The following is a 21,891-nucleotide window of genomic DNA, read 5'->3' as shown; positions in this document are numbered from 1 at the left end:
ATAATTCAAGCCTTGGTATGGTTTTCGTTTTTAGTGGAGCCACTCTCAATTTCGCTGCTAGCAATCGACAATAAGCCTGACCGTTTTCGATTGCTCGAATGTAAACGCAACATCTGTAAGCTTGGCTGGATGCATCTGCGAAACCGTGAACTTGAACGTCTGAGCACCCACTGGCGAACGTGTACCTAGGAATGGTGACTGCGTGAAGGTTAAGTAGATTCTTCTTTAACCTTCCCAACTCGTATGTAACGACATCGGAATGGATTCATCCCATTCCAGTTGAAGTTGCCAAATGCTTTGAAGAAGAATTGTAGATGTAAGGCCAATGGGGCACAGCAATCCCAAGGGATCAAAAAGCCGCGCGCTCACTGAAAGAATTGTGCGTTTTGTGGGAGTCAATTTTGTAAAGCTCTCAACTAAATGAAATCGAAATGTGTCTGTGTGTGGCATCCACCGCATACCCAAGACCTTGGTCGAATCGGTGTCATTGAAATTTAGGGATTTTTCAGTGTTGTTCCCGGTTCCCAGTAAGCATGTCATCCACATAAAAGTCGTTGCAAAATAATGTATGAATGTATGAATGTATGTATGAATTTCATGCTTATCCCTATTAAGAACTCCAAGTTCTTGTAAGCTAAGGATGGCTAAAAATGGAGCTGAAGACGTTCCGTAGGTGACTGTATTAAGACGAAATATTTGTAGCTCACCAGATGGATTCTCGCGCCATACTATCAGTTGATAGTTACGATCTTCTTTTGAGATACTTACTTGCCTATACATTTTCGATATATCTGCTGTTAAAGCGATTCGATTTAAACGAAATCTAACAAGTGATAATAACAGTTCCCTCTGAATAGTGGGCCCCACGATTATGATGTGAAGTAGTGCGGTTCTGGTGGAATCTCTCATAAAAGCGATGTACATTTCTCGAAGTGAGCTGTCTTTTAGGCTTCTACGCTCAATGATACAAATCTACGTTTAGCGACATCGAACGAGGACCCAAGCACGTGCGGATCAGATTTAAAAGGCAAGCGGACTAAAAAAAGACCACAATTTGAATTGGCTACGTTTTTCACGAAGTGATCCTCGCAGGCAATTTGTTCTGGTGAAAATTTAACAAGTTCTTTATTTTCTGGGACGGTATCTAACTCCCAAAGTCTTTCAACAAGTCCTCCTAAAACCATGTCTTCCTTCGACAAGGCGATACAAGAAGTAGCTTCTTTTTGTTGTTGGTTACACCGTCCAGAAACAACCCATCCCAATAGTGTTTATGTAGCAATGGACCTTTATTGGTGAGTTTAATTTGACCACTGCACAACAAATCAAAAAAAGAGCCTGCTCCGAGCAAAATATCAATTCTTTGCGGCTTGTGGAACTCTGGATCAGCTAAATCTACGCCGGCCGGAATTTTGCTCTTGACAATCTTAAAAGCTGAGCAAGGCTTTCTGTCATGAAGTTAACTTGCGACCCTTAATCTAATAGAGGCCTGGCTAGATGGAGCTGACCAAATCGATCGCGAACATTAACAACGGCTGTTGCTAGAATTACTTGGTTAATTTCCGAAGTGTCTTGAAGAACCTGAGCCGGGTAGAAGCCTGAGAAGTATTAGTACCTTGCACTTGCTGGTCCTGCCAGCTTATACCTTGATGTGGCTTACTCAAGTTTTGGTACCCCTAGGGACATAAGCGAATCGAAAATTGCACTTACTGTATCAATTATTAACCTCAAGGCAGACGCAGAAGGTTTTGTTGTTGAAGGGATTTTAAACAGCTGCGCTAGAGTTTCAAGGAAAATTAAACACTTGTTGTTATAGACCCTCTTTAAACTCGCTAATGCCTTTTTATAATTTGCATCTGAGACTTGAAGAGCTTGTATTTATCCCAATGCCTCGTCAGAAAGGCAGGCTAACAAATGGTTAAATTTTTCGATGTTAGATAACAAATTATCAGAGTCAACCAGTTGCTCAAAAATTCCAATAAATTGTTTATACTCTGAATGTTTGCCGCTAAATTTTGGTAACTTGATTTTTGGCAGATTTGAATGTGAACTGCCCGTGACTAAAGCCTGCTGTTTATGGTTTTCACCTGTACCAGCAGCTGACATATATAATGCCTTGGTAATTGCGCAATTTTCTTCTAATGCCGACCTATTCCGGTTATCTGGATCTATTATATCAATTTCTGACTGCAATGCCATGGCTTTTGCAATATATGAATTTAAAATTTTCAGTCGACATATTCTCCGCGAAAGCTTTTTTTTTGTGTATTTATGTAGTTATATTTCTAGGTTGCTCGAAAAAATTTGTTTAAGTGTAGAGCATTTGGCGTAACAAAAGAAATGAGAGACGAGAACCTAATTAAGAGAGTGCACCAACACCCGAAAGAGAAAACACAAGCAGTTGCAGTTCGTTGCACTGGCGCTTAGCGGTCTGCATAAAATCGAAGTTAAAACAGCTATAACAAAATCGAAACGAAAAGGCAGACACTGCAGAATTAACTGTTATTTTCCACCGGAACTGACGCTGTTACGCTTGTTAATCTCTTTCGCGAGGGCGGCACCAAGCTATGTGGTTGTTCACTTGAATTTATTTATTGATTTTTTTAAAGTTAATTTTGTATTGGTTATCTCACAATTTTTTGTGGCGGTTTTTATTTGTGGTTATTGGGAAATTCTTTTGCTTCCAATTATTATTATTATTTTGACCAATGCCAATGCAATAGTTGCAATTATTATTTTTGCAGAGATCAACTATTGATTTGACACGGTTACCTGGTCATAAGATGAATCCACTTCCCTCAAGTTGGCGTTGCGGTCCATAGATGTTAGCTCCAGTTAATGAGCTTCCGAAAAGAAAGTCCACAAAATTCCAAGTCCAAACTCGCAATGTCCGAAAAATGCCAATTGTTGGCGCCGAAATTTGCGAGTCCAAAATAAATGCCAAGTCTTGGCCCTGAAGTTTGCAAGCAGCTAAGCGGTCTTTGAAATGATTTTAAATCCGAACAAAACCTTTCAAAATTAAATTATTTATAATTGAGAACGCCGAAAAGTCAAAAGACTTTGGTTTGGCTGCTGCAAAATTTGGGGGAAGAGAGAACACAAGACTGGCTGATTCGATATTCAAAATTCAAGTTTTGTGAGAGCCTTTGCAGGCCCGCTGAATCCGATCTTAGCATAGATCTAATGTAATAGTTCTGGGCCTGTAAGCGGTGAACATAAGGCTGTTGGGCTCTCTTAAGCTGTTACTTATTTGTGTCTTAACATAATTTAAACTTCATGATTAGCGTTCTGAGCTTCAACAATGTCTGTCAGAATATTGATAAGATCATCATAATTTGTGTACAACCCATAATCGGGTTTTAAATTTCAAGAAATATATATTCTATTGCACTGTTTATTGTGTGTTGGCAAATAATTTTGACTTTAAATTTTTTGCTTACATATATAGCAACTCCTCCCCCATGATTAACACGATCCGAACGGTACACATTATATCCAACACACGATAATAGAACATCACATAGACTCTGGACAAACCATGTTTCAGACACGCATATAACATCAATTTCCGAATTTACAAACGTGTACCTAAACTCTTCAATTTTCTTTGGCGGACTTTGGGCATTTATATGACAAATCTTGAGACTAAGTCTCCGCCTTGCCGAAAAATAGACCTAACTCGCGGAGGAGGGGTCAGGTGTAGTGAGAAACAAAGGCGATTGAAAATGTGTTCAAATTTTCCCCCTCGACTTGCGGTACACCATGCCAGCGCAGGTTGCATGCAACATCCGCGACCTCCTGTGCATTGCCATTTGCTGCCTGTTTAGCATCCAGTTCACATACTTGTTGTTTCAGTGTATTCACAACTTTATTTCCCTCGGCTTCCAGCTCTCGCACTCGTTTCGTAAGGATGTGTATTTCAGTGTTCATGGCATCGAACTGTGCCAGTAGAGAGTTGAGATAGCGATCCTCGCACTCTCGATACTGTCTACCCAGTGACTCCATTTGCTCCGCAAATCGATCAGTTGCAACAGTTCCATGTTTATTTCCTTCCGTTGACTCGTGAATTTTGCATCAATTTGTTGCAGCAATTGTGTGTCATACGTGCGAGCTACCTTGATTTCGGTATTCAACTTTTCAATCCTTAGTCGCACGATTTGACCGTTAAATTTATAGTCCGATATAAATTGTTTATGTTTTTAGATTTTATGGACTTATTGAGCTAGTGCTCTGCAAAAACGCGACTTATGACATGCTTTTCCTTTTTCAAGTTCAAAGAAGTTTTGTAAATTAAATATTGTTTTGTGGCTTGTTGTTCCCTTTTTCCGTCTTCTTTTGAAATATTAATTACCTCAATATTTATGACATCGATAATCATGTTTAAATCAGTGTTCTGAACACTAGTATCTACAAAATTATTAATTTTTTGTCCCATCTCATCTGTTCCGAATAAATATTTTTTAACTGATCCTATAGTATTAAATAGACCTCTCTTAATTCCATTAACATCTCTATTTGAGTTTCTCTACTATAAATCTGATTTGAACAACGTCATTAAATTCACTAGCTTCATTCAAAAGACTTTCAAAGGTTTGTTCAGTTTTTGTTATTGTCGACGGTCGAACATTGTAATCGATAGGTAGCATAAGTATTGTAAGGAAAATCTAGTATTTGTTAATTTATCCGATCTCGTATGGATTTCTTGGTCCTTGAAGTGCGGGCCTACTAATATCGGTCTAATGGATGCCGCCATAAAATGTGCTTCTCATTGTCTTGTGAATCGTAGGAGGGCACACTGCGGTAAGATTAGGTTAGTTTGAAATGTATGAGGCTGATTTGAATTGTTAACAGAATAAAACGATTGCCACGATCGCCCCGATCGCACGCCGCACGCACACCAGGCGCACGCCGCCCTTGAAGTTTACCCTCTCTTCGGACCTACGCGTGTGGGGTAGTCGTTAAAGGCAACTCCATATGATGCAAGACAACTCCTTTTATTCGCAGTCCTAGGGAGACTGTAAGGGCAACTTGCGTTGGAGGACGGCTTGACGACCAGCTATAGAGTTGCCAGGAGCACTTCCCGTACCAGTAGAGGAGTCGCAGACAGCGACATAGAGGGGCGCAGACAGCGCCGAACACTGGGTACGGACGGAGTCGCAGTCAGCGACAGGGAGACGCAGGCAGCGTCAGTTAAGGAGACCGCAGACAGCGGTCAGGAGGCGCAAGGAGCGCCAAGCACGGTGCCCGCAGTCAGCGGGCCAGAAGACGCAAGGACCGTCAAGCATCGCCGGCCGCAGTCAGCGGCCAGAAGGCACAGGTGCCGCCATTTTGGAGAGCGCTGAGGCAGCGCCGTATTTGGACCTGTTAGGATGCAGCATTCCCCCAAGAGGAGCTCGCGGCTGAGAGGAGGGGAAGCCACCCCTACAGCCACGCCAGCGGATCAGCAGCCAGTGAGTAGTACAGCAGAAAACCGGCCGCGAGTGAACATAACCTCGACGACGGCCATTTCTAGCCCAGCCACTACGGTGACTACAGTAGCGTCCCAACCGAGGAGTACTGCTGACACAGCTGCGGAGCGGGAGATGAACCAGCCCCTTACGTCGGACCTTTTGAAAAGGATTGCGGCGTTGGACGAGGAGCTGAAGCAGGTTAAAGCCCTGAACAGTGGGAGCACCGCCAATTGCGCGCCGCAGTTGGCCCAAGCGCAGATGGCGCCAACAGTGGAGCGTCGGGGCGGCCGCCATCTTGGAGCGGACCGCCATTAGCCACATCTAACGGTGAGGCCTCAACTAACGGGGTCGGGCCGGTCTCACATAGCGGTGTCGGTGCATGCAGTGCGGCCTGCACCCTGCCGCCATCTTGGAGTGGACCGCCATTGCTAACGACTAGCAATCATTTTGTGGAGCCACTGTGTGCTACAAGTGTTGCGCAGACAGCGCATAGATTCGTGCTACCGGGCGGGAGCACCCACTACGTGGCAGCAGCATCGCCATATGTCGGGTCCTACGCCTCGTTGACGCCGAATGAATCCCAAAGAGTGTATGGGCCAAGGAGGCTTCCGGACTTGCCTGTATTTGGAGGGCAGCCCGAGGAGTGGCCGATCTTTAACTGTGCGTTTGTGGAGACGACCCAAGCATACAACTGCACAGACTTGGAGAACAACCAGAGGTTGTTGAAGGAGCTGAAGGATGAAGCACGCGAGACAGTGAAGTCGCTGCTGATTCACCCTGGGAACGTCAGCGCCGTGATGGAGCAGCTGCGCTTTAGGTTCGGCCGACCGGAGCAGCTTATACGCAGCCAGCTGAACAGCGTGCGAGAGGTGCCGCCGATTTCGGAGCGGCACCTGGCGAGGATTATTCCCTTCGCAACCCGAGTGAGTAACCTCACGGCCTTCTTGCAGTCAGCGAAGGCGAAGCAGCACCTGCGGAACCCAACGCTAATGGAGGAGCTTGGGGCGAAGCTTCCTACGAGCAAGCGAGTAGACTGGGCCAGGCACGCTGCATCGATCGAGCCCTTTCCCACTGTAGCGCACTTAAGCGCGTGGCTGCAGGAGTACGCCAACGTCGTGTGTACGATTTTGGACGTCGAGGGAAAGGAGCCGAGGCGTCGAGTTCTGCATAGGAGCGTCGACCAGAACGGATGCGATCAACAGGATGATCGGCATGGAGGTTGTCCAATTTGTGGAGGGCAACATGCTGCGACACCGGGTAGGTGGAGCATGGTGAGGAGGCATCGGCTCTGCTTCACATGCTTACGGAGTGGACATACGACCAGAACCTGCGATGTACAAGGCGAGTGCCAGATCAACGGATGCCGCAGATTGCATCACCGTCTGCTACATGGCGCGGACGAGGAGCGAAGATGGCCGGCGCAGCGAGTTGGCTTCAGGAGCCACAACGGAGGAAACCAGCAGTCAGCAGTTTCCAGACGCGGCCCGGACAGGAGGTCTTCGCCACGAGGTGGTTATAGGGACCACGAGGGGAGCCAGCAGTCGGCTGTCCCCAAAAACAGAATGGAGAGAAGGGCCCCGCAGCCAGCGGAGGCGACCGTGCAGAGGAACTTAAACTGCGTTGACGCCGAGGGAGGCCGACTTTTGTTCCGTATACTGCCAGTAACGCTGTACGGAGCTGGTCGCCAGGTGGACACATACGCGCTCTTGGATGAAGGATCCTCCGTCACGATGATCGATGACGAGCTACGGAGGGATCTGGGTGTGCGAGGCGAACATCGACAGCTGAATATACAATGGTTTGGAGGAAGGCCTGCAGAGAGCCCAGCAACGTGGTGAGCCTAGAGATAAGTGGAGCTGGGAAGCCCACTCGCCACGCTTTGAGAAACGTGTACTCCGTTTCGAGCCTGAGTCTGCCGATGCAGACGTTAGGTCGACGAGATGTCCAGGGCGTGCATAAGGATGCGCGTCTGCCGATGAAGCCCTACACCAACGTGGTGCCTAAGTTGCTCATCGGACTGGACCATGGAATTTGGGATTGCCACTAAGGACGAGGCGGTTTGCCAGAGAGGGACCGTATGCGGCCGCAACCGAGCTTGGATGGGTTGTGTTTGGGCTAGTAAGTGGGCAATCGACTACGCCGTCACCGAGGTCCTGCCTTCTAGCCGTGTCAATGGATGATACGATGGAAAAGATGGTGGAGGATTACTTCGAGATGGAAAGCTTTGGTGTGAAGCTCGCTCCACAGGTCGCAGGCAACGATGACGCGCGGGCACAAAGGATCCTCGAAGATACCACGGTGAAAGTGGGGCGTCGCTACCAGACGGGATTACTCTGGAAGACGACTACGCTGTGCCGCCACGGAGCTACGAGATGGCGCACAGACGGCTGATCAACGTCGAGAAGAAGTTGAAGCGCAACGGGCAGTTGGCGCTGGAATACGATCGTATCATCAAGGATTACGTATCCAAAGGATATGCGAGGAAGCTGCAGCAGGATGAGGTCGCGGTGACGAGCGACCGGCTATGGTACTTGCCACATTTTGGTGTCGAAAACCCGAACAAGCCCGGTAAGGTCCGGCTTGTGTTCGATGCTGCAGCCAAGGTTCGAGGAACCTCGCTAAATTCGGCGCTGGACAAGGGGCCTCAGCATTACCAGCCCTTGCCAGCCGTGCTCTTCCACTTCAGGGAAGGAGCAGTCGGAGTCTGCGGTGACATCAAGGAGATGTTCCACCAAGTGCTGATCCGACCCGATGATCGATGTTCCCAACGATTCCAGTAGATAGGTAATACGGGAGCTGGCTCACTTTGGGGTGGGGGTGACCCTAATCAGTCACGCATGGTTGCACGCAGGTGTTTTAAGCGGTGTGTAGGGGTGTGAGAGAGGGGTGTTTTGATATGTCTTGTTTTGTCTTGTCATTTTCTCACCCTAAAGGTGTGTGTGTGTGATAGGGGTGTTTTGTCATGCGCAGGATTTTATGGTTGTTTAGAGTGATCTTAACCCGAATAGGGTGTGTAGGAGTGTAATGGTTGCACGAAGGTCACTATGTTGCTTCTAAATTGTGCTAAGTTAAGGGGAGGGTAATCTTAAATGATTCAATTCTATAGTGGAGGTGGTGGTGGTAGTGGAGGTGGTGGTGCTGGTTCCTAACAGAATATACACAAAAACGTTGTTTTGTCATGCGTATGAATTTGTAAAACTATATTTTAGCGGAGGAGGAGGAGGAAGGGAAGTTGTTTTGTTATGCGTGGGCGTTTTGTTGATTCAATTAGGGATAGTTTTAATAGGGTAGATTGAATTAGGGTTGTAGTTTATATCTGTTAGTGTAACCTGTCTACGGTCTTGTGGTCAAAAGGTGTTGGTTTGAGGGATATTATATCGCATACTTTTGTGGTGTGAAACAAGCGTGAGGCGTTTTGTTGATTCAATTAGGGTTGTAGTTGACATCTGTTAGTGTAACGTGTCTACGGTCTTGTGATCAAAAGGTGTTGGTTTGAGGGATATTAGATCAAAAGGTGTTGGTTTGATGGATATTAGATCGCATACTTTTGTGGTGTGAAACAAGCGTGAGTTCGGTAACCTCCCCCTCTTTAGCGAGCATTAGATGTGAAAGTAAGCGTAGGAGTGTAAGAGGGGTGTTGGTGGTGGTGGTGCTTGTGTTGGTGGTTGTAGTGGTGGTTCCTAACAGAATATACACAAAAACAAACTTATTACAACCAACACAATCGTTTGTTTAGTCAAATACTTTTTTAATTAATCATATTTGAAAATTTTTTCTCATGCGCTTATAGAAAGAGAAAACGGTTGCCTTCTAAGTTTTCAAAAATGTATGTGTTAAGGAGAAATGTGGAAAGTAGTTCAGTTTTAGAAAACTAATTGAGTTGAGTGAACCATCTAGAATCGTCGTGTAAACCCTCCGGTAATTCAAAGCTAAAGTAAAGTTAATTTACGTTTCATCCGAATTCGATTTGTGTGAGCTTATCAAATTGATAAAAAATAAAATACTTTACTAACTGTAAAGTAAAGTTGTGTGAATTGGGAACTACCCAGATTTGTGTTGTGTAAATCAATATCAATATTGATAAAACGTAAAATACTTTACAGTTAAAGTAAAGTATAACGAAGTGAAAAGTACAAGTAACAATACAATACTTCCAAAAACAAAAAAAAAATCAAAACAAAAAAAATGAATAAGTATTGTGCAAAGTGCAACATTGCCCTATCGGGTAACATTTCGTGGACTCATCATCTGCGATCGGAGCAACATAAGAAGAATGTTGTTGAACCAGTGGATTCAAGGATTAAAAAAATCAGTTCTGGATTCCAAGGAAGGATTGTTCACTACCTATATGAAAACACCAACAATGATGTAATTTATCCAACACAATTTATGGAGGAAGCAGGAGAAGCTTTTCTACCTCACTTCCATCCATTGTTGGAAAGTTATTCATCGGTGAAAATAAAACTTTTTGGAGAGTACGGACTTTTGAAGGAAGAAAAGGAATGCATTGAAATAAAGTCATTTCAAAGTAAGATGACAATAATTAGTGCCTACTCCAATATAGAAAATGAATATAAGGAACACATGGAAAAAATTTTGGCGAGGATGGAAGAATTCCAAGAAAGGGATAGTGGATGGACTTTGCTTCATCTCATTCGATTGGAGATGAATATTAATCAATATTCACCTTTAGGAGGATCACCTTACATAAAACTACCCTCTTGCTTAGTGGCTAAAAAAGCCATTATAAATGTAAAAAACACAAATGATGAATATTGTTTTAAATGGAGCTTAATCGCAGAATTAAGTAATCTAAATAAGAACGCGAACAGATGCACAACCTATAAAGTCAATATAAATGATGAACTCATTCAAGTCAATGGGATCACACTAAATTTAACTGGATTGCAATTTCCACTTAAGCCTGTGGATATATAGAAATTTATGGAAATAAATAAAGATATAAATATTAAACTTTTCCGGTTCGACGATGGACTTATATTCGGACCTATATTTTACTCCCCTGAAGTGAGGAGAAATTATATAAATATGTTGATACTGGAGGAAGGATGTAAAGCACACTATACTTGGATTAAAAATCTCTCAAAGTAAGTTGTTTTATCATATCATTATTATATCTTGTTTTTGTTTTTGTTTTTAAATTTCATAATATTTTTTTGCTTTCATACTTAAAAAAAAAAAATTTTTTTTCTTGTGTTTATTTTTTTTTTAGTTTGGTTTCCTCTCAAGTTTCGAGAGACAAATCAAAGAAATGGTTCTGTCAAATTTGCTTAAATTACTCATTGAGTGAAGATGCTGCCAACCGGCATTCAGAAGTCTGTGGGAAAAAAGTCTCACGCTTACCCAACATGAAGGATGCCACTTTACGGTACACAAATGTTCAAAAGGAAGTGATGGTCCCATTCACAGTTTACGCTGACTTTGAATGCATCCTTCAACCAATTAATAAAAACGAAACATTAAATTTAAATATTATAAATATACATAGACCTGTTTCATATGCATACTATATAAAGTGTGCATATGATAACAGTTTAGATAAGTTTGTTTTAGAAATTATATTCAACTGGGGAATGAATTTCCTGTTATTTTTAAAAGAAAATTTAACTTTTATATATGAAAACTATATTTCAAAACCTGTTTCTATAATAATGTCAGATGTTGAAGAAGATGATTTCCAAAAATCTAATAATTTTCATATATGCAACACTCCTCTTTTATTGGACAGAGTTAGGGGTCACTGTCACTTCACAGGAAAATTTAGGGGGGCAGCACATAATGAGTGCAATTTAAAATATAAAGTTCCAAAATGTATTCCTGTTTTCTTCCACAATTTCACCAGGTATGATTGTTATCTCTTTATTAAAGATTTGGCAATCATACCTGGTGAAATAAAGGTAATTCCATTAAATAAGGAACAATATATATCAATTTCAAAAATTATAACTTTAAGTAATGGTGATAACTTTGAAATCCGTTTTCTAGATTCGTTTCGATTTATGCCTTCTGCATTAGATACATTAGCTTCAAATCTTGATAGTGAACAAATGTATATAACAAGATCATTTTTCCCTAATGAAAATCATTTCAACTTAATGCCAAGAAAGGGTGTATTTCCATATGAATATTTAGATTCAGTTGAGAAATTAAATGAAAGTAAATTACCTCCTAGAGAAACTTTCTATAGTTCCTTAACCGAAAATGAATGTTCAATTGAAAATTATACTCACGCACAAAATGTATGGAATAAGTTTTCTTGCAATAATCTTAAAGATTATTTAGAATTATATTTAAAAACAGATGTTTTATTAATGTCTGATGTCTTTGAATACTTTCGAAGACTTTGTAGTAAAATTTATTCACTTGATCCAGCACATTTTTTCACTACACCAGGATTATCATGGGAAGCTATGTTAAAATGTACTAAAATTGAACAAGATTTATTAACTGATAAAGATCAGTATAAATTTATTCAAAGTGGTATTCGTGGTGGCTTAGTACAATGTTCATGTAGATATGCCAAAGCAAATAATAAATATGTTGAGAATTTTGATAGTACTCAAAAATCGTCATATTTGATTTATTGGGATGCAAATAATTTATATGGTTGGGCTATGTCACAATCTTTACCATATGGAGGTTTTGAATGGATTTCAAGGGGGGAACTTGATAGTATAAACATTACAGAGATTGCAGATGATAGTGAAAATGGATACATTTTTGAGGTAGATTTAAAATATCCTTTAAAATTGCACAATAAACACAATGATCTTCCATTTTGTTGTAATAATCAGTTACCAACAAAGTCAAACAAAATAAAAAAATTAATTGCTGATTTAAGGGATAAAGAAAAATATATAATTCATTATAAAAATCTTCAACAGTGCATAGAAAATGGATTAATTCTAACAAAAGTTCATAGAGGTCTTCGCTTCTTTCAGAAGCCTTGGCTAAAAACATATATTGATTTGAATACATTCCATAGAACTAATGCAAAAAATACATTTGAAAAAGAAATTTTTAAGCTTTTAAATAATGCTGTCTACGGAAAAACAATGGAAAATGTCGATAAGCGCGTTAATATTAAATTAATTACTGAATGGGAAAGTGCTTCACCATCCGATTCTTCTGGTCCAAAAAGGCGTTGTGGTAGATCTCTTATTTCAAAGTCAAACTTCCATAGTGTCAAACAATTTTCAGAAAACTTCTTTGCCTTTCAAATGAAAAGATTAAATGTGTTGTACAACAAACCTTTATATTTAGGTTTTGCTGTATTAGATTTATCGAAATGGAAAATGTATGATTTTCATTATAATTATATCAAACCTAAATACAATGAAAATGTTCAATTAAATTATATGGATACAGATTCTTTTATATATACTATTAACACTGAAGATTTTTATAAAGATATTCAGAATGATGTTGAGATGAAGTTTGATACATCAGATTATTCTGATGAATTACTTAATCTCTATTATTTTCCTAAAACTAATAAAAAAAGGTTGGGTTTTTTTAAAGATGAACTCAATGGAAGACCTACGACTGAATTTGTTAGTTTGAGATCAAAAATGTATGCCTTTAAAACATCTAATAGTAATGACAGCTCTGAAAAAACAGTGAAAAAATCAAAGGGTGTTAACAGAAGTGCAATACATCAATTAACTTTTAATAGTTTTAAAAAATGTTTGTTTTCGGAAGAGGAAGTGGTAGGCTCTATGTCAATGATTAGATCTAAAAATCATCTTTTATCAACAATTAAATGTAAAAAAGTAGTTCTCAGTCATAAAGACACAAAGGTTCTTATACAAAACAATAAAATTAATACACTACAATATGGACATTATAAAATAGAAGAAAAAAGATTAGAAAATAAACTTAATGAAATAGATTCAAATATTTATGTTTATGAACAATGGATAAAAGAAATAGAGAATTGTCCTAATAGAAATAATTATCAAGAGATTTAAATAGAAAAATTTAAGAAAAATATAGATGAATGTGAATTTGAAATGTTTTATACAGAACTAGAATTAAATTTACTAGATTGTAAAAAAAAAATGAATAAATGTAACCTATAATTGTAAATAAGACAGAACAAACATCGGTTTTTTTATTTAAAGGTTAAAATTTAAGGCAATGTATAAACCAAATATTACAATTCACAATATTATTATTATTATAAAAATTTTTATTTAACTGAACAAACATCGCTTTTACTTACAGGTTAATGTTAAAATTTATGAAAATGTACAGAACATGAAAAAATTTGAATTTAACAGAAGAATTACAATATTTTCTTTGAATTACATTCAATTTGCTTACTTTCTTCTATATTTAGTGGTATAGTTTGTTTATAGTTATCTATACCACCCTCTAATCTATACACTTTGTTGTCATCATTACTTAAAGGAATTGATTTAATGTATTTATCATTATCTTCATCTAAATTAAACGGTATAGTTTGAACATAGTTATCTATACCACCCTCAACAAGAATAGTTTCATCCTCACTAGATGATCTTGGAATACATGGTTCCGGATTTTCATCATCATAAAGGATTGTATCATGGTCATCATCATCATCATCATCATCATCATCATCACCATACAAATTAAGAGAAAATTTGCCAACCTCTTTTTTATTAATGTTTTGGAGTTCTGAAAAAAAAATATATATATAAATATATATATATATTAAACTCACCTTTTTTTAATATACTCGAATTATTATTTTCATCTTCTATTTTTATATTCTGCAAGAACAAACATATTTCCCTACTCAATCAGATTATGATATAATATCACTATTAGTTATTTTGAAGTCGTTAATATCGTTAATTGGTATTATATCTGTGCTAATCTGACTTTCTTTTTTATTTAAATATTCGACCATCATTTGAGCTGCTAAATTTCTCTTTCTTAAATATATCCCATTAATTCTTTCTGCTTCCTCTATTTCAATTTCATGGATTTGTGGACCATCATTAAGATAACCTGTTTCTTCTTCTTCTATCTCTTCTCTTTTACTCTCTTGTTTGGAGAGAAGATCAGCATCTTTCAATATTTTGTCACAAACAATCCTATCTTTTCGTCTCTCTGCATTAATTACTGTTTGGGATAAAACTTCTGCAAATTCAAAACAATTAATTCTTAAAGTTGCTAAGGGGGTATTAATATTGCGTTTAGATTTTTGGTGGCGGTGGCGACTAGATAAATATTTTAAATTCATACGCTTAGATTTACTTAGACTTCACCTAGAATGTGTTCTTCTATAAATATTATTATAATGACATTTAACTCCTACTGTAGCAGTTTTGTATTGGACGGTAAAGAATCTGTTTAGACCCCTTCTTCCTAAATCCATATGCCCTCCTATTCTCCTTTCATTTTCAACTAATTTTTGCTTAAAATTCTCTATTATACCTCTCTTTGTGAATTCGATTTGTGAGTTGTTTTCAGTGCTTTTTAATTTATGAGTAGTGTTCCTTTTTATTGGAACCCGACTTACACTTTCAAATTCTGTATCACTATCACTGATCCCCAACACTAATTCTTGTGACGTATTACTAAATGTTGGTGCTCGACTTACGTTTTCAAATTCTCTCTCACTATCATTTATACCCATATTAATTTTTTCTGATTTTTCATCTCCTATGTTTTTTTTTTTTCTATGTGATCAACACTTTCATTTTCGCTATTAAAATCAAAAAAACTGGGTGGAATTGTAGTTGTTTCAGATGTAGTGTTTGTAGCTGTTTTTTTTTGTTGTTGTATCTTCTTCCAGAAGTTCTCTTTTTAATGTAGTTGCTGCTGTTGTAGTTGTTGTTTCTTCCTTCTCCTCCTCCTCCTCCAGAATTCCCCTTCTCATTGTAGGTGTAGTTGTACTCGTTGTAGTTGAGGTAGATGTAGTTGTAGTAGATGTTGATCTAGTTGTTTCTTCTTCAACTGTGCTTGCACTTGTACTTGTTGTTAAGACTTTTTCATTAATGCTACCATTAATAGCATTAAATATTTTAGTATCGAGTTCACTTTTTAAGTTTGGCTTCTCACTTTCATCACTTGTCTTGGTTTTGAGATCCATAAAAATATGTCTGTCCTCTAGGATCTCAAATTTTAAGTCAATTTTAATGATTTTTTTTAGTTTTGGAACATTGATAAATAACCCAATCGAATTATTGGAAGTCGATGGGTTTTCAATTAAAGTCATTTCATTGGGGAGTGGTACCATTTTCACCATCGGATTAAAGAGGGAAAGTATTACAAAAAATATTATAAAAGCCGTCATTTTAATTTTTTTTTATTTTGTTTTTTTTTTGACAATCGAACAAACGAACGAACGAATGAATAAGCAAACGATCCGAAATTGAGTTGCGTGAACGAATAGATGGAAACTGAATACTTTTTGTAATTCTTCCGCCTTTATACCCTCCAGATTTGTATATATAAATATATAACGTTCTGTTCAAATTCTTATCTGTACATGCTTTTCTTCGCACTTTATAAATAGGAATTGCGTGATTGTGAAGAAACATAATTTATTTTCACGCATTGACTTCAATGTCTACATTTTAATTGTTCTTTATAGAATTTCGTTTTTATGAATCCAACTATCTTTTGATTTTGAAAAGCCTACCCAACGCACAAGCACATAATCAAGTTCCACCCAAAATTCTTATCTGTATATACTCCTTTAGTCTAGCCAACGCACAAGCTCATAATCAAGTTCCGTTCAAATTCTTATCTGTACATGCTTTTCTTCACACTTTATAAATAGGAATTGCGTGATTGTGAAGAAACATAATTTATTTTCACGCATTGACGTCAATGTCTACATTTTAATTGTTCTATGCTTCCACTTGTTCTACATAGAATTTCGTTTTTATGAATCCAACTATCTTCTGATATCGAAAAGCCCAACCAACGCACAAGCAAAGTCCCCATTTGTAAATATTTTTAGATGATTGTATATCATCAAAATCTGTTTTTCATTTTTAGCATTGACGTCAATAGGCTTCATTTTAATCGTTCTATGCTTCCTGTTATTATAATTATTAATCAACTCTTTGTATATTTGAAGCCAAGTATATTTATATATTCATTAAAACTAAACTCACGCCACATAAGTTCTTTAAATGTTCTATTAAAACGTTCCACAATAGATGCTTTAAGAGTACCAAATGTTGAGTAATGATTAATTTCATATCTTTTCATCAATTCTCTAAATTGTTTATTAAAGAATTCATTTCCATTTTCTGTTTGTAAATTCTTTGGTGAGACCAGATTTTATTATTTTTTCCATTGCTTTTGTAACTTCTTCTGCATTTTTTGATTTTATTGCTTCACCCCATCCATATTAAGAAAATTTATCTATTACTGTTAGCAAATACCTATAGCCTTTATTTGATGATGCATATGCCCCCATTTCAACCAAATCAGCCTGCCATAAATCATTAATACCCTTTACTATAACTCTACGTCTTGGGAAATTCTTGAATGATGGGCGATGTAACTCATTTACAATATCTCGTTTACTCATAGCTTTATTTTATCTGGTATAAATTGTTTCTTCTCTAAAGATTCAGTTTCACCTTTTAAAACTGAGGTTGGTACAATTATATAATTGAAAATGTTACTTTCTATTTCATTTATATCCTCCACTACCTTATTAAAAGTTTTTAGAAATTTCACTCACTTTTCCCTCAATATTATTGATTCGAGGTCTTAATCTAAAGATTTGTTGTTTCTGCGGTTGCTTAGAAATTTCATTAAATGTGTTCTGTACTAGTTTACTTATTTCATCATCAATATAAATCTTTGTTGCAATATCATTTTCATGAATGGGTGGTAGGGAATTTTTAAATCGTTTCCTCTGAACATTTAAATGTCCATCATAATCATTAAGTATACTTTAAAATTTTTCTAGACCTTTTGTTATATCTCTTGAGTACTCTTTCTCATTTAAAAAACAACCAAACTTATCAACTGACATTTTAATTATAAAAGAAATAATGAAAGAGTGGTATATTTATGTATGATCCACATTAATTGTTAAAACTTCTTCGTTTTCACGATGTGCAAATGGACTTTTCCGAAGTATTATTCCATCTATTTGTGTCTGACCAGAACGAATGATTGGTGGAGGTTTTTTTAAATGTTTGTTAATGAATTTGTTAAAATTTTCCAATTTATCAACAAACTCTTTTATTGAATTATGTATATACTCCATTGGAGTTATCATTTTTATTACTTTACTTTCCAGCTCTGATACTCTTTTATTTCGTAGTTGAAATGATTTAGTTATTGTTTTTATTTGATAATAATATATTATTTCTGCTTCCCGCAATTCTTCTATTATTGAAAGAATTTCATTAGTATGGTTATTATTACCAGCAGCTCTCGATGCCATTAAAACTTGCAATCTTTCAACAAGTTCATTAACATTATCCCAATATACATAGTTTTGTGGTATTTTTTGTAGTCTCATATACCCAGAACCAGTAAATTCTTCATTTACTGAAGATGATATTAATGGTTTAATAATTGAAGAATATTTTTTAGAACGATTCCCCTTTACTTGACCATCTGGTTGATAGTTTCTTTTGTGAGCACTTGTTTTAATTAAAATGTTTTTATATGATTCTAAATCATTCTTAATATAATCCTTAGGACTATTATGAAAAATTAAAGAGTATAGACCTGGTGATAGAGTCCATAAATTTCCACTTCCTAATTCCATTAAATTTTTTTTAATTTTAAGTGTTGTATTACCCAACACTAAAATATTATTTTCTTCTCTTGGTCCATAACTATTGTCTAAAATCTTTTCTTGCTTTAACTGATTAATGTTGAGATTGTACTTCACCCCGGTATCTTCATATACACTTTCATTTAAATCATCTGTGTGAGGCTGTTGTGAAACATCGGATTCATCTATAAGAGACTGTTGTGAAACATCAGATTCATCTATAAGACACTGTCGTGAAAAAGCATCTACATAAGCATCACTCTCACTATCACTTTCGATTACACTCTCATGTGCCCCTTTTTTACTTTTAGGTACTCTTATTTTCTCTTTCTTGAACTTAGTCTTAATATCACGTGTATCATTAATATATTCCTTTTTATTCAATTTTTTATTTTCAGTGAGTAATTCATGTAAAGGTTCTGTAAAAGGTTTAAAAGTTTCCTCCAAATTTGATACGTTCTCATTTTTATTTGTTTCAATTCATCAAATTTTTTTTTTAAATAATTTCTACTTTTTTCAACTGCTCTAAAAGTTTACGCTTCATTGTTGTCGTTTTCTCTGATACTCATGTGCTAGTGGGAAAAATGTAGTATAATTTAAATATTTATAACAAAGGGTTTGAGTTTGAGTTTTATGAAATTTTATTTTTATTTTTATTTTTATTTATCAAAATAGATACATTAATAATATTAAAAAGTAATACATTTTAAGCTTTTTTAATTCTAAATAGAGATTGTTTTCATTCCTTTTAATAATACAAAAAATATTATCCTTTATATATTCAATTGCTGAATCATCTAAATTATCTGAGTATCGTTCAGACAAGTACAGCATATACTCTTCAAGTTCAAGAGTGAGGGCCATCCCAAAGGTGGTTTTCTTAAGTTGAGCTCGTTGAATAGGGTAGTACACCTCCGATTCCATCCTCGTCTTTGTTAAAATAGGTATTAGTACATTACCAATAAAATCCTTGAGTACTTTCATCATTCCCGGATTGACCATTTGTAGTTGTTTCTTCTTCTAGTTGTTTTCGTTGTTTTTGTTGCTTTTACCTGCTTTCGTTGTTGATTTTAGTTGTTTTTTTAGCAGTTGTAACTGTTTTTGTTGTTTAATTTACCTGTTTTTTAGCAGATGTAGCTGTTTTTGTTGCTAATTTTACTTGTTTTTAAGCAGATGTAGCTGTTTTGTTGTTGTTTTCAGCTGTTTTTAGCAGCTTTTTTATGTTGTTCTTCTTGTTGTTGATTTTGATGATTGCAAGATTTTTAGGTTGAAACTTTAGGCTGAGAACGTTTTAGCTTGAAACTTTTAGGTTGAGACTGTTTGCAGGTGGTTTTTAAATGTGAGTTAGAATAACTTTTGATCGAGTTTTTATACCTTGAGGTAAACTAACCCCCCTGTTCGTTCTCATTCTTGATTTAGAATCGACCAATCAGAGCAGTGAATAGCATGTAAATAGGGTGGGTTTCAAGAATCATAGAGAAATTACTTGATCATAGTGTAAAAGTTAGGGTGGGATAGAGAGTAAGAATTGGAGGGAAAGGTGTCCACAGTTGGTACTATTAAAGGCTTGTTTTCTCTCATAGTTATAGTTAATGTTATTCCCCAAGTATTTCACAATTTCTTTTGGGGGTTGTAAATTTCCAAAACTATGAAAGTAATTTATACTTTTTTATTTTTGTTATAAACTACCCAATGCGTACCATTTGATGAACTATCATCTAGGTTTATAATTCCTGACTCTTCTCTCCAAGGAGTTTTGGGCAGTGAGTCTCTCATAAACACACCTCGGAAATGTGGAATGTACTTTTGAGCAAAATTCAAAATTTCGAAATTTGAAAGAGGTTTTTTAGGTAGCTTAGTAATTAGATTTGTCTGCACTACCAGAGGCGAGACTTCCTAATGCACTTAGTGCAGTCTGTTCACGCCAAAAGGGCGTTTAATTTCAGAAGGCAGTGTTGAGCGGCAGTTTTATCCAGATGTCTACATCTCGCGCGCTCGCACTGCCGTCCGCTCTCCCTCTCCATCTCTCCCCTAAGTCTCCGCTCTGCTCTGGAGCGCTTAAGTTAAGTTAGGCTTAAGCAGTTAATGTTTCGAAGTGTACTAATAAACACCTACGCACGTCGCGTAAAAACCGAAAATTACCCGCGTATTTTTATGCGTACCACTCGATCTTGGGGCTTTAATTATTTCATCGATCGAGCCGCACCGCCCCAACATTTTGGTCCAGTTCGAGCCGGATTTCAAAATCTTTGGACTTTCCTCTCCTGGAGTTTCCTTTGATTTTGTCCCAGCAGGCTTGAAACACTCCAGATAAGTTCCGCTTACTATAATTGCCTGTCATACAGCCAGTTTTTCGAACCCTATTTCGACTAACTTTCTGTATGATATATTGTCTAAATCCAAAAGAGGTTAATCCGACGCAACGGCATTTAATATATCTATTTCAATTCCGTTACTTGTCCCCGACAATATTCCAGTTTCCTTTGCCCACAGTTGCACACTTGAAACAATTCCAGTAAATATTTCAGTGCTACTATTCAACGAAAATATTTGTCAAATATATTTTCAATTCCAATCGTGTGTAAAATATAACTCAGCCGCAGTAAAAAATTCCCGGTCATAAAATTTTTCCTTAAGACTTGCACTCTTTATTTTTTACTGTGTTCCAGCTGCGTGTGTATATTTACATAAATATTCTAATACAGTCCACTCTAACTACTCTTTCTAATACAGTCCACTCCAACTACTTTTCTCGACCTACAAATACGGCTAAACTATTTCCAATATTAAGAACAAAGTTACAAATTCCACAAATTTACTCCAGCAAATCGTTTGCAATTTAGTTGTGCAGGTGACAAACAAACGCACCGACATACAAAAATAAGCGAAGTCTTTCCCATTCCCGCAACTTTATTCTGATACTCGCAATCCACATATGTACACACATACAGACGTATATCGATACCTTCGCCAGTGCACAGTGGGTCAAGAGCTCACAATAAATGTTCCTTCCAAACATACAATATTAAATTCCGTAATTCTTTACATAAGTCCGACCATCCGATATAATAAATATTTATTGACTCTGCCTATCCGACAGTGTGACCGTATATATTTACAATCTTAATTGGTTCCTAAATTCCAATTTGATTCCAATCCGTTTCCTTACTTCTGAATTAAAATTCTAAATTATTTAACGTCATGGCAACATCAGTAAAATCCGCTTTAACCCGATTTATGGCCACAGCTGACTGTCTGATTCACTTTGAGGCCACTGTGAACGCTCCAGGTGCTCCTACCCCAACGTCATCCGCCTATAAAATCCGTCGCGATCACCTCAATTCCTTGTGGCAAACGGTAAAGGCAGCATACGACATATGCTCCGACTGCATTATAGCTGCAGGCGAGAGCGCCGCAGAAACAAAATCCATACTAAAGTCCAAGTATTACCAAACGTACTCCACTTATGAAATATTTGCCGCGCAGCTGATGGAACAAATCCAAAAAGGCTCCTCCCAAATACCTCAAGCTCCAGTAACTCCGTCCCAAAATTCCACGTCCTATGGCTGTCGGCTCCCTCCTATCGACACAGAGGTTTTCTCTGACGATCATCTTCGCTGGCCGACTTTCCGGGACCTTTTCACGGCAATATACATAGACAATCCGAGTCTAACG

At 37.5% G+C, this 21,891-nt stretch overlaps 1 protein-coding gene across 1 annotated transcript; it reads left to right on the top strand.

Annotated features, from left to right (window-relative positions):
• The first annotated feature begins 7,819 nt into the window (after positions 1-7,819).
• Positions 7,820-8,227, top strand: LOC139352743 (uncharacterized). Its single transcript, XM_070995373.1, has one exon. The coding sequence runs from the start codon at positions 7,820-7,822 to the stop codon at positions 8,225-8,227; it is 408 nt and encodes a 135-aa protein (XP_070851474.1).
• The last annotated feature ends 13,664 nt before the right edge of the window (positions 8,228-21,891 follow it).

This window comes from Drosophila suzukii, chromosome 3, assembly GCF_043229965.1.
Source record: "Drosophila suzukii chromosome 3, CBGP_Dsuzu_IsoJpt1.0, whole genome shotgun sequence".
Lineage (NCBI taxonomy): Eukaryota > Metazoa > Arthropoda > Insecta > Diptera > Drosophilidae > Drosophila > Drosophila suzukii.
The sequence above is the reverse complement of the archived record's forward strand: the minus strand, read 5'-3'. Positions and strand labels throughout refer to the sequence as shown.

Excerpts from the sequence above, each read along its gene's own strand:
- LOC139352743 (XM_070995373.1), top strand. The coding sequence starts at position 7,820 with ATGGCGCACAGACGGCTGATCAACGTCGAGAAGAAGTTGAAGCGCAAC.